Below are 11,020 nucleotides of genomic sequence, written 5' to 3'. Positions count from 1 at the left end.
GCTTGATTGTGTAACAAAATTTAAATTGATAAAGAAGACTCTGCATAAGCAATTAAGCAGAATATTGATGACCAAAACAGAGTATTAATTGAAGAGAACAAACTCTAGTTGTAGTTGTAATTGTTGTTGGTCAATATCCGTAATCATAAGCGAATTCGTTGACACCAATCATGGCGGAGACAACTTGTGAGACGATAAAGAAGCTTCCACCTAAGATGATCACGATGAGAACGGCGGAGATTGGATTCTTGAGGAGTTCAAAGATGGGTTCAAAGACGGCGGAGAGGGCTCCGGTGCTGACGGTGAGAGCGTAAAGACCGTACCTTCTCACGTTGTCCCAAAACTCTTCCATCAATGGACCTTCTGGACCCAAAGCCATCGCCTTCTCTGCATCCATTCCCATTACCAAAGCCATCATCAACCCTACCGATACACCACTCACTAGAGCATATCTCCTCCATTGCTTCTTCTCCAAACCCAAAGGTTGTGCCTTTTCAAACCCGGTTTGGCTACTTTTCGACGACAATCTTCTTCTTGCTGATCCGCACCGAACGCGGCATGATGTTAAGCTCCTTATGCTTGAGCTCGGAAACGCCTGAGCTGCTGGTGCTAATGATTTGCTACTGCTCAAATGGAGGTGAGATTGCAGACAAGATATTTTCATTTTGGGGAGAGACATCATCATAATTATCTCACTTCTTCCTTGTTGGAGTCTGATTCTTTCTTATATACTAAACATTCAGATTTGGATTGTGTGGCTCTCATTGACCTTATCTCTTTTCTCAAAAACGGAAGAAACTGTCCGGGGATAAGTGAATCACGTTTTTCTCTATTATATAAACTACAATTATGACAAGGTGTGTAATAAACAAAGGGATTGTCGACAAATTACTCAATGGAGCTCACACATACATATATGATACAACACGAGGATCTTAAAGCTGAGCAATACCCTTCTTCACAAGCATATCGTAAACTCGATCCACTTTGGTCGGATCAATCTTGAACAGGCTATATGCATCCGACTTCTTCGTCACATTCCCTTTGAATATCTCATGTGACATCACTTGTTGCATCTGTAGATAAATCGGTGGAACCAACTTGGCCTCGCTGCACAAACGCTTCTCCTGCAAAAACAAACAACTCTTCTTTCAGTTACTACAAAAACTCAGCTCTCACACTTGTTCCAGCTGTTCAGTAAATCACGACACTCACGGATTCAGACAGAAGTTGCGACTCTGTGAATCCAATCAGGTCCAAGTCATTCACATAGCTTGAAGAAGCTTGCACAGGAGGTCTAGAGCCCATTTCCCCTGCAAGTTGACCAAATTGGCCACTCTCTTTCCCTCTGTTCATCCCTTCTTCGTTTTCTCTCTTTCTCTTCCTCCCTAGATACCTCTCTGCTTCAGCCGTCGAACGACACCCTGCCCCTTGAGCTTCCTGCTCCGCCCAATCCAACACAGTGAGCCACATCCAAACAACCAAACGCACAGTTTGAGAGTTGCAATGTCCTTACCTTGAGATCTTTGAGCCGTTTCACCATACGGTATTCGCTCACAACACTACGGAGTAGCTCCTCGTGCTCTTCTTTTGAATGAAAACGCATGAAAACGTCCAAACGCCGACACTGCACTTTCTCCTCCTGAGACAGGTCCTTCTCAAAGGGATTTGGGTACAACAGGTTTCTTTCTAGTATGAATTCCTTTCTACGTTTCCTCTCATCAAGCCTGCAAATATCAGACTCACCTGCATTAGCATGGCGGCAAAAAGAATAGACTTTTCATTTTCTCCTGGTGATCTTAAAACCTGTACCTTTTCGAATAGATACGTAACACACGCAGCTTCAGCTCATGTTCTTCAGGAGTATCGTTCTCTTTGAACTCCATCTCAGCCAAGAGCTGCTCAGCATCATTGTCATATTCAGGGTCGAACTCTTGTCTTTTGAGATTGTAATTACTTAATTCAACCAGTGAGTTGTTTCCCGGGGCAACAACAGGTTTCTTTCCTCCAAAACTCCTGTCTGTATGAGACTCTGACCACAAAGCACATTAGAACATTGAAAAATGGAAAAAATATCTACCAGTATAAATACAATGACAAACAATGGGCTTTTTTGTTGGATTTCAAACATTTGGTCGATCAAATTAGCTTCTTTCTTACAAGAGGGAGATGATTCCATTCTCGGGATATTGATCTAGATATAACTACTGGTTTAAGCTAGAGCAAGTAAATAACAAAACGAGAAGCACATATATATTCGAACCCGTTATAACATACCAATAAAAGGACTCACCTTTTTGTGTGTCTTCAACTCTGCGAGAAAATTGGACAAGAAATGAGAAATATATATAGGGTATCACTGTGCAGTATCTGTGAAGAACAGGAGACATACTTGACTTTAGGAGGAGAAAACGGATACTCTTCTTTCATGATCTGCTCTGCTGCCAAAGAGGAAACCACATTAATTTCCGAATTAAGATAGCAACACGTACAACGAAGATTCACCAAATCATCTAGCAAAATAGTGCAGACCTTTCTTATCTTCGACTCGTCCTTTTGCCATGGCTTGAAGTTCTTTTTTGTTCTTCCCTGCTACATGCGACATATCCTGGGAAATAAAAAAATTGCCCTTTAGATTAATACATTACAAAAGGCTAGTACTGGTACTGTGGCAGATATATGTAATCAGATGGATATAGCATACTGGAAGTGGGAAAAATGGCGAGTTCAAATAAATATTTTTGTAGTGCTCGAGACACTGTTCTTTACTCTTCGTTCCTACATGCTCCGCAACCTCTGCCCAGTTTCCCAAGCCATAAATTTCAAGTCCCTAAATACAAAAAAAAAAGAACTTACACTTTTGAAAGAAAAATAAATTATAGGCCACATATCAGTAAGAAGATCTTAAAAGAAGTAGTAGTACCTCCAGGAGAAGCATTTCATCATCGGCACTCCAGTCCGGACAAATAAGCGGGAAAGTTAGATTTCCCTGACAAAGCAAACCAAAAAGTTCACTGAGCCTAGATGATGAAAGTAAAGAGAAAACTCGACTCTTTATTGGTGAATCAAACTCTTTGCAAACTAAAGAAATTAGGTAAAAGCAAATGCAAACTAACCATAACTCTGTATGCGTGATCACGTTTGTGAGGAGTGATCTCTGCTCCAACAGACATACATTCTACACAGAGATCGAAATCGGGACAGACCGCACATTTGATCCTAATTTTGCCGGTAATGTCTTTCTGGCAATAATCGCAGTTGTATTTCCCTCCTCCTTCGGTACCTGGAACTGACTCCACAAGAACAAATACTGATTAAAAGAAGAATCTTGAAGACAGGAGAACCAACAAAATAAAGGCTTGATATGAGTCTCTTACCCATAGATGTAGACTCAAAGTTCTCCACATTAGCCGCATTTTTCTTTTTCCTCGTTCTGCAACAGAACATAACAAACTTCTTTAACAGTGAAAGGCACAATTACACAGATGAAGATAGGGAAGATGACAATAGCTACTGAAAGTTATCTAAAGCCACAATTTTGACGCGATGATCATTGCCACAACTGGAAAACAATGATAATTGCGCAGCGCAAAGTCGAAGAAGATTGCAATTCAATCAATTTCGAGAATTTGGAGGAAGCAGAAATTGGGAATAACAAAAGAGAATTCCACGAAACCCAAATCGGGAATTGAGTGGTAAACAGGAGCATACCTCTGCGTAGGGTCTTCAAAGTTGTGGAAGTTCCCACGAGAGCGACCCATTGATGCCGAATCAAAGAATCGGATTCAAAAACCCAACAATGTCAAGTAGAAAAAAGATCGAAGGGTACTTAGGGTTTCGCTGGAGGAGAAAGATCAAATCGGAATTCAACCCTACTCGGTCGAGAGCTGTCAGGTCGGATCTGTAATCGACGGTGGTCTGAGAGAAATTAGGAGAGTCGAGGAAAAAGGAATTTCTATTTTCTAAGCCACTGTGCTTTTTAGATTTTTTCCGATTACGCAAGTGATGCTTAATAAGAATATGATTAATTTAACTGCCTCTTAAATTATATAGTAGTAGAAGTATATCTATTGATTAATCCACTAATCCTAAACTTTTATGGTAATTGCTAAATTGTTGGCATTTGACACGATTCAACCCAATTCTCAGAGTCACATCTTCCTCCTCATTTCTTCATTCTTCGTCAATTTCATTAGAAGTCACAACAGATCTACAGTGAATCAAGCTCTGTTTTTTTAATTTTTACTTTTCTCGGGCAATACAGAAATTTGAGATAGGAGCTTTAAAGGTCGTTGCTTTGACATCAAACAAACCCTAAAAATCGGTGAATCCCAACAAGAAACACGTGACACTTCTTCTTCCTCACAAAAGCTCATCTTCCATCTCCTTGTAAGTGCGGCGATTTCAACCCATAACCTTAATTCTGTCCGATTTTAAAAACCTAAGTTTTATCGGTTATCCATATCAATGAATGTTGTAGGAGAATCAATGGGTCTCAAGTTTTGGGAGAATCAGGAAGATCGGGCGATGGTGGAATCCACCATAGGTTCCGAAGCTTGCGACTTTTTCATCTCATCGGCTTCCTCCAACACTGCTCTCACCAAGCTAGTCGCGCCGCCAAGTGATCCCAATCTGCAACAAGGGTTACGCCACGTCGTTGAAGGCTCCGATTGGGATTACGCCGTTTTCTGGCTAGCTTCCAACGTTAACAGCTCCGATGGTTGTGTCTTGGTCTGGGGAGACGGCCATTGCCGTGTCCAAAAGGGAAACTCAGGAGAGGACTATTCGCAGCAAGATGAGAGCAAGAGGCGTGTGCTTCGCAAGCTTCACTCTTCCTTTGTCGGTTCAGATGAGGATCATCGTCTGGTGAAATCAGGGGCTCTTACTGATCTCGACATGTTTTATCTTGCTTCCTTGTACTTTTCCTTTAGGTGTGATTCCAATAAGTACGGTCCTGCTGGGACTTATGTCTCTGGGAAGCCGCTCTGGGCTTCAGATTTGCCTAGCTGCTTGAGTTATTACAGGGTTAGGTCCTTCTTGGCAAGATCCGCTGGGTTCAAGACGGTGTTGTCTGTACCAGTGAACTGTGGAGTTGTGGAGTTGGGTTCATTGCAGCTGATTCCAGAAGATAAGAGTGTGATTGAGATGGTGAAGTCAGTGTTTGGTGGATCAGACTTTGTTCAGGCTAAAGAAGCTCCCAAGATCTTTGGTCGACAGCTGAGCCTTGGTGGGTCGAAGCCACGGTCCATGAGTATAAACTTCTCCCCAAAGATGGAGGATGAGTCCGGTTTCTCCTTGGAATCGTACGAGGTACAAGCGGTTGGAGGTTCCAATCAAGTGTATGGTTATGAGCAAGGGAAAGACGAGGCATTGTATCTAACCGACGAGCAAAAGCCGAGGAAGAGAGGGAGGAAACCAGCAAACGGAAGAGAAGAGGCTCTAAACCACGTGGAAGCGGAACGGCAGAGGAGGGAGAAGCTGAACCAGAGATTCTACGCGTTGAGAGCTGTGGTGCCTAACATCTCTAAGATGGACAAGGCTTCGCTTCTTGCGGATGCAATCACATACATCACTGATATGCAGAAGAAAATAAGGGTGTACGAGACAGAGAAGCAGATAATGAAGAGGAGGGAGAGTAATCAGATAACTCCAGCAGAGGTTGATTATCAACAGAGGCACGATGATGCGGTGGTGAGGCTAAGCTGTCCGTTGGAAACGCATCCGGTTTCAAAGGTGATACAGACGTTGAGAGAGAATGAAGTTACGCCTCATGATTCTAACGTGGCCGTCACAGAGGAAGGTGTGGTTCATACATTCACTCTCCGACCTCAAGGTGGCTGCACTGCTGAGCAGTTAAAGGACAAGCTCTTAGCCTCTCTCTCACAGTAATTGCTATGTAAAAGGGTAACAGTATTGTTATTGAGGTTGTATCAATGTACTATTTAGCAGCTAAACAAAACAAACTCCGGCTTAGTAGGAGCGTGTGTAATAGTAATTTCATATCATGTTGAGATTTGTTTTTTACATATGAGACTTGAGCAGGAGCTTCTCACTAACTCATCTTCTGTATAAATAAATACACAAAACTAGAAAAGCGACACGAGTCACACGACCATCTTTGCTCCCATCTCATTCAAAATTTTCAGAACCTAGGGTTAGTCTACCAATTGTTGAGCTGCGCTGTAACGCTTTTCACGACCGGATGGTACTGAGTGTGCAGGTACTTCTTCGCCTCGTTGGAACCAGGCTCCTCAAGCCACTCATCATATAGTCCCTTGGCTATTGGATTCTGGAATGGATCTGTACTCAAAGCCTGGATCCAAAAAGTCAGGTTGTTAGTAGCTGTAGCTTACTGAAACAAATCAAAAAGAATAGTAATACTGCAAGGCAACTTACTGTATCATTCATATAAGTAGCTTCAAGTGAACGGACCAGTTCTTTCTGACTCTGCCCTATCTTTGGCTTGATCTGCCCACCACCATTCAGGCAACCTGTTTTAGATCAAGCATTTTGGGGAATCATTAAAAACACAACAAACAAAAGTTACAAATTCCAACCAGGGGTTTCGAAGTAGAAGAAGAACCTGCAGGGCACGCCATGATTTCTACATACTGATAATCGCATTTGTGCGTTTTTATTCTCCGAACAATGTTCTGAAGGTTCTGGAAACCGTAACACAGCGCGAATTTCAACACTGTTTTACCTTCCAGCTTCGAGAGAAAAGAAATGAAGAACATGAGACAAAACCAGGGGAGGATTATTGATATAGCAAATTTAAACCTGTTTATGGCAATCTAGGAACTTACTTGAAGAGTTAATTCACGGAAATCAGAATTTCTCAGAGTTTTAAACTCAAGAGGACCTTCAATAGTGTGTCCAAATAGTACTTTTGCCGCATGTCTGAATATTGTTTCTGCGTAACCACCAGAACCCCCAGCTACACCATAAAGATGTCCTTCCTCAGTAACATTCGTTAGCCTGTTTTTGCATGGAAAATTGAAAATGTTTACTTCAAATAAATTCGGTCACACAGAAACAGAGAAGAGGAAACAACGATCTTTCTTACAATCTGTCGAGTGGAGACTCCTCCAGATCTTTAAAGTCGACTCCTTTCAACTGCAAGAAACATATAACAGTCCAGAAACAGATTCACATTTTCTGCAAGATGGAAGCAAAAGTACAATGAAAACATAGGGTTTACTCCTTATCACCTTCATTAAATCCAAAATTTCACCAGTTGTCAGCACGGAATCAACCTCAGTCAGCTTATCTTCAAAGACAAAATCGTCTCTCGCTGCCTCGAGCTTCTTATCGTAACAGGGCATCACAGTCACATGGTAAATCTCCTCCAGCCTAGTTCCATGAAAACGGTCACAGATGAGTCCGAAAATGTAGGAAAACAACCAAATGATAACCAAAGTTCCCAAGAGTACCTTAGTCCCAACGCTTGACACAGGTGGTGTTTGATCGCAGCTCCAATAGTTTGCTGAGGACTTTTAACAGAAGAGATATATGGTAGAACAAGTGAACCAAGCTGCTTTTCAGCATAACATATCCAACCTTGATTCATCAAAAACTTTACACATTACTCTCACATTTCAGTCACATTCGATCAAGTCAAACTAGGAAAAGCTGCTTACCAGGACAAGCAGAGGAAAGCACAGGGAGAGGGGACTGAGAATTTCCACCATCTTCAGAACTAGCTTGCTTGTAACGGCTGACAAACTCATTACAAGCTTCAATAAGTACCAAGTCTCTGCTGCAGCTTGTGTCAAACACAGCTTTAACTCCTAGAGACTTCAAAAACGTAGTAAGCTTCTTGAAAACCTGAAGAGGAGAGATATCATAGTGAACAGCAAGCGAGGCTCTCGACTGTGGGGAAATAGACATGATCACGTCCTTGCTTTTGCTAAGGGCAGAGAGGAGCTCGTCTAAGCTTTGCTTCTCAAGCATAACTGTCTCAGCCGATGTGATGCATCCACTACATCGAAAACGGAAACACAATTACACTCTATACAAGTCTAGACTGAATCAGGAGCGGTAAGAGAAAGAACTGACCTGCAAGCCAAGCAATCCTTGAGAGAGATTTTGACCGGTTCCATCTGCTCTTTTGGGGTAATTACAACCTTCAAGATAAAAAAAACGGACACTTTAAGCTGGTGAAGATATATATAGGCTCCATATCAAAAGAGGCCAGTAATATCATTATTGGGTTACAATGAAAGAGACTACTTGAAGCAGCAACCGAAAGTCATAATTAATCATGGGAAAGCTTGGAAATTTCGGACCTGGGGTCGATTAGGCTTCTTGTCGATGGTTTTCTTAGGACCCTTGAGAGATATGACACAAGCTTGAGACGGAGCAATGAAATCGCTGAGATCTCCGAGCCTCAAGGTCGGTGAGAACTTCTCCGACATACCTAAGTCGGTTTCTATTCCAAAACTTTCAATTTTCAAACTATGGAGGCGGAGAAACTAGCAGAACCAACAAAATACAGTGGGCAACGATTAAGGATTGGTGTCGGAGAAGCTTCGGGTATCAAAAAATCAGAAAAGCGTCGATGGTGTTTTTCTTCTTCCTGTGGTTCCAAGTTCCAAAGCTGGGTTCGATCAAAACAACGAAACGAAAGAGACGAAGTAAAAAAAAAACAATACTTTAGCCTAATAGGGTTTAAATAGTCACAAACGAAAATGACATGCCGGACCTTATAATAATCCTATTGTGGAGGGGCCTAAGTGTAATCAGAGCTGCAAGATACACTAGGTCGGTGTAAAAGAGATGTTTTTTCTTTTCTTTGTAATAACCGTGGTTCGAACCGGATCAAGAACCACAAAGTAATCATTTACCAACACTACCTAACCTCATCAATAAGATAATAAAAAAAACTCTTCCTTATAGCACACAGTTTTGTTTTTGATTTGATCATAGCAAATGGCACATTGTTACAAAGAACACTAGGTCCAGTTCTACATATAATTTGTCACAAAGACCATCATCATATTAAACAAGGAAGGTGAAGAAGAAGAAGATTTACGAAACAAAACCAAAAGGCCTACACTTTTTTTGGTTTAATGACAACATTTCAACACTACTAAGAGACAACGAAAGCGTTTTTCACTTCACCACGGCGAGGCTTGGTGGTCTCTGTGTAGCACCACCGTACAAGCGGAAGAGACTAAAAGCAGAAATGCAGGAGACGAAAACCATAGCAATGGATGCAAGCAAGGCGATGGCGACTCCTACACTCATCCAGTCGCAGAATTTGCCATACATATTGCACAACTTCATCCATTGCAGCTTCTCCTCACCTTCCCTTCCAATCAAACCAGACTCTGCTGCTGCTGCTATTGCAGCCACGCACATGTACGCCATTGCCTGCTCATTCACAACACCATGAGACTCTTTAAAATGCCAAATAAGACCTTGTTTCTCCTAGTTTCATCAGTTTTGAATACAAACAAGTAACAATCCTACCCTAAGAACATTCAATTTTTCACCCATCTGATTATCTAACCAAACCCATTAAATGCTCAAAGACTTTTCAACATAGCAAACCCTACTTTTCCCTAATTTGACCAGAGCCGAACATGTAGATGTAGAGAACAAAAAACGACAAAGCCAAACCCCATAAATTTCACAACCAATTCACTGATTTTGGCAAATTAAATGTACGGAGAAACACACAGACTAGAGATTCAGTAACCTGATCGCCGGAGAAAATGGCCCAAGCAAGGGGCTTGCTGAACAAAACGCTTCCTTTCATCGAACCCACTAAGCAACGAACTGAATGTAACAAAGAATAAACCGCAGCTATCCCATTGGCGACCACCAAGAACCTGCATCCCACAAGAAGAAACCAAAAAAAGTTGCGAAATTTACCAATCTCTCTCTCTCAAAGTGAAATGTTGGATTGCTAAAAATTGAAAAAAAGGTGGGTTTTTTTGTTGAGTAACTAACACAAGCGCCTTCATGTCAGTGTACTTGGCCCTCCTCTCAATTGTGAAGATATGCTTGACTTGTGTGTCTGTAACAACCAGAATAAGCGCGAGGAGAGTGAAGACAGTGACGGAGCAGCGTAAGAGCAGCTCCGTTAACCTCAGTCTCCGATCAATCAGCTTCATCTTGCCTCCGTGGTAGACGGCGACATTTCCGGGAGTGATTCCGACCCCCAAATAACTCATCTTTGGACAAGACAGAATCGGTAGAGACTGAGAGACTGAGAGACAAGAGAGAGAAATAGACCAGTTGGCTAAGAGTTAAGGCCTTAAATAGAGATGCTCAATGTCCCACGCTATGCTTTAACTTCACATATCGCTTCTTGGGTCCTTGTTCCTTAATTGAAATCACCAAATTAAGATTTTATGTTTGCTCATAGTTCTTGTCTTAAACCTTATTATCATCACACTGATTGAGACACGCAAACATAGTCCCAAAATCTGCCAAGTGGTAGAAAATCTCTTGTAAGCGTTTACGTATTTAGAGATGCATTTAATTTGAAATGTTGTAGAAAATGACAACAAAAACCTAAAACACATTTTCCCTTTCTGATAAAGATTGTAGGTTTTGTGCATTTAAGGTCCCCTCTATTAAGTCGAAAGTGAACTATCACAATGACCTTTAGGATTAATTGAATTACGATGCTCCATGTTTTGTCTTTTAATGTTCTAGGAAAGTGGAAAAGAAAATAAAGAAGAAGAGGATTAATATCTCGAGAAGAGATATTTAAATTATTAAGATGGGACTTTGGATGGCCACACACACTTACACATACACACTATTTAATGAACACCATTTCTCTCTTCTTCTTATTTATTGCACTTCCCATCTCCCACTTAGCTTCTAACCAAAACCCACTTTTGTTGGTTTCGTCTCATTGACTCTAAACATAAGTAAATAGTTAGCCAAAATCCAATCAACTTCTTCGATATGATGTGCGAATGGTGAATGATGTGACACAAAATTGATTGGTAAGAATTTCCACTAACCCGCTAATGAGGTTAGTGAAAGTGGAGATAATAAT

At 41.4% G+C, this 11,020-nt stretch overlaps 5 protein-coding genes across 10 annotated transcripts; 1 reads left to right on the top strand and 4 right to left on the bottom strand.

Moving 5' to 3' along the window:
• Positions 1-2: 2 nt before the first annotated feature.
• Positions 3-721, bottom strand: LOC18030799. The gene has a single exon (XM_006414291.2). The coding sequence runs from the start codon at positions 683-685 to the stop codon at positions 131-133; it is 555 nt and encodes a 184-aa protein (XP_006414354.2). The 5' UTR covers positions 686-721; the 3' UTR covers positions 3-130.
• An 88-nt stretch (positions 722-809) lies between these two features.
• Positions 810-3,985, bottom strand: LOC18030797 (transcriptional adapter ADA2b). Of its 5 annotated transcripts, none has more exons than XM_006414290.2 (12): positions 3,712-3,985; positions 3,378-3,433; positions 3,117-3,289; positions 2,924-2,989; positions 2,705-2,830; positions 2,533-2,608; positions 2,393-2,441; positions 2,294-2,313; positions 1,813-2,032; positions 1,517-1,727; positions 1,216-1,440; positions 810-1,127 (listed from the first exon to the last, which is right to left on the bottom strand). In XM_006414290.2, exons 1-12 carry the CDS (start codon positions 3,759-3,761, stop codon positions 936-938), a joined length of 1,464 nt encoding a protein of 487 aa, XP_006414353.1. In that variant the 5' UTR covers positions 3,762-3,985; the 3' UTR covers positions 810-935. The 5 variants fall into 5 exon arrangements, with proteins under 5 accessions (XP_006414353.1, XP_024005074.1, XP_006414352.1 ...); XM_024149306.1 differs by having other exon boundaries at positions 1,813-2,020; XM_006414289.2 differs by having other exon boundaries at positions 2,393-2,438.
• A 218-nt stretch (positions 3,986-4,203) lies between these two features.
• Positions 4,204-6,026, top strand: LOC18030798 (transcription factor bHLH3). 2 transcript variants are annotated; one of them, XM_006414287.2, is made up of 2 exons: positions 4,204-4,389; positions 4,481-6,026. In XM_006414287.2, exon 2 carries the CDS (start codon positions 4,489-4,491, stop codon positions 5,887-5,889), a length of 1,401 nt encoding a protein of 466 aa, XP_006414350.1. In that variant the 5' UTR covers positions 4,204-4,389; positions 4,481-4,488; the 3' UTR covers positions 5,890-6,026. The 2 variants fall into 2 exon arrangements, with proteins under 2 accessions (XP_006414350.1, XP_024004378.1); XM_024148610.1 differs by lacking the exon at positions 4,204-4,389 and having other exon boundaries at positions 4,398-6,026.
• On the bottom strand, positions 5,992-8,619 carry LOC18030796 (protein NAR1). The gene is made up of 10 exons (XM_006414288.2): positions 8,289-8,619; positions 8,059-8,126; positions 7,641-7,981; positions 7,434-7,560; positions 7,212-7,353; positions 7,067-7,116; positions 6,807-6,978; positions 6,584-6,710; positions 6,397-6,491; positions 5,992-6,313 (listed from the first exon to the last, which is right to left on the bottom strand). The coding sequence occupies exons 1-10, from the start codon at positions 8,415-8,417 to the stop codon at positions 6,161-6,163; spliced, it is 1,404 nt and encodes a 467-aa protein (XP_006414351.1). The 5' UTR covers positions 8,418-8,619; the 3' UTR covers positions 5,992-6,160.
• Positions 8,620-8,916: 297 nt separating this feature from the next.
• Positions 8,917-10,392, bottom strand: LOC18030795 (CASP-like protein 2B1). The gene is made up of 3 exons (XM_006414286.2): positions 9,958-10,392; positions 9,704-9,836; positions 8,917-9,375 (listed from the first exon to the last, which is right to left on the bottom strand). Exons 1-3 carry the CDS (start codon positions 10,179-10,181, stop codon positions 9,115-9,117), a joined length of 618 nt encoding a protein of 205 aa, XP_006414349.1. The 5' UTR covers positions 10,182-10,392; the 3' UTR covers positions 8,917-9,114.
• Between the last annotated feature and the right edge of the window lie 628 nt (positions 10,393-11,020).

Source organism: Eutrema salsugineum, unplaced genomic scaffold (genome assembly GCF_000478725.1).
Source record: "Eutrema salsugineum unplaced genomic scaffold, Eutsalg1_0 scaffold_1, whole genome shotgun sequence".
In the NCBI taxonomy this organism is placed as follows: domain Eukaryota; kingdom Viridiplantae; phylum Streptophyta; class Magnoliopsida; order Brassicales; family Brassicaceae; genus Eutrema; species Eutrema salsugineum.
The sequence above is the reverse complement of the archived record's forward strand: the minus strand, read 5'-3'. Positions and strand labels throughout refer to the sequence as shown.

Excerpts from the sequence above, each read along its gene's own strand:
- LOC18030798 (XM_024148610.1), top strand. The coding sequence starts at position 4,468 with ATGAATGTTGTAGGAGAATCAATGGGTCTCAAGTTTTGGGAGAATCAG.
- LOC18030795 (XM_006414286.2), bottom strand. The coding sequence starts at position 10,181 with ATGAGTTATTTGGGGGTCGGAATCACTCCCGGAAATGTCGCCGTCTAC. Across the intron at positions 9,837-9,957 it reads ACTGACATGAAGGCGCTTGT|GTTCTTGGTGGTCGCCAATG; the intron begins GTTAGTTACTCA and ends TGTGGGATGCAG. Across the intron at positions 9,376-9,703 it reads CCATTTTCTCCGGCGATCAG|GCAATGGCGTACATGTGCGT; the intron begins GTTACTGAATCT and ends GTGAATGAGCAG.
- LOC18030796 (XM_006414288.2), bottom strand. The coding sequence starts at position 8,417 with ATGTCGGAGAAGTTCTCACCGACCTTGAGGCTCGGAGATCTCAGCGAT. Across the intron at positions 6,979-7,066 it reads GAGTCTCCACTCGACAGATT|GCTAACGAATGTTACTGAGG; the intron begins GTAAGAAAGATC and ends ATGCAAAAACAG. Across the intron at positions 6,492-6,583 it reads AATCATGGCGTGCCCTGCAG|GTTGCCTGAATGGTGGTGGG; the intron begins GTTCTTCTTCTA and ends GATCTAAAACAG.
- LOC18030797 (XM_006414290.2), bottom strand. The coding sequence starts at position 3,761 with ATGGGTCGCTCTCGTGGGAACTTCCACAACTTTGAAGACCCTACGCAG. Across the intron at positions 2,609-2,704 it reads CGCCATTTTTCCCACTTCCA|GATATGTCGCATGTAGCAGG; the intron begins GTATGCTATATC and ends TTTATTTCCCAG. Across the intron at positions 1,128-1,215 it reads CGCAACTTCTGTCTGAATCC|GAGAAGCGTTTGTGCAGCGA; the intron begins GTGAGTGTCGTG and ends TTGTTTTTGCAG.
- LOC18030799 (XM_006414291.2), bottom strand. The coding sequence starts at position 685 with ATGATGATGTCTCTCCCCAAAATGAAAATATCTTGTCTGCAATCTCAC.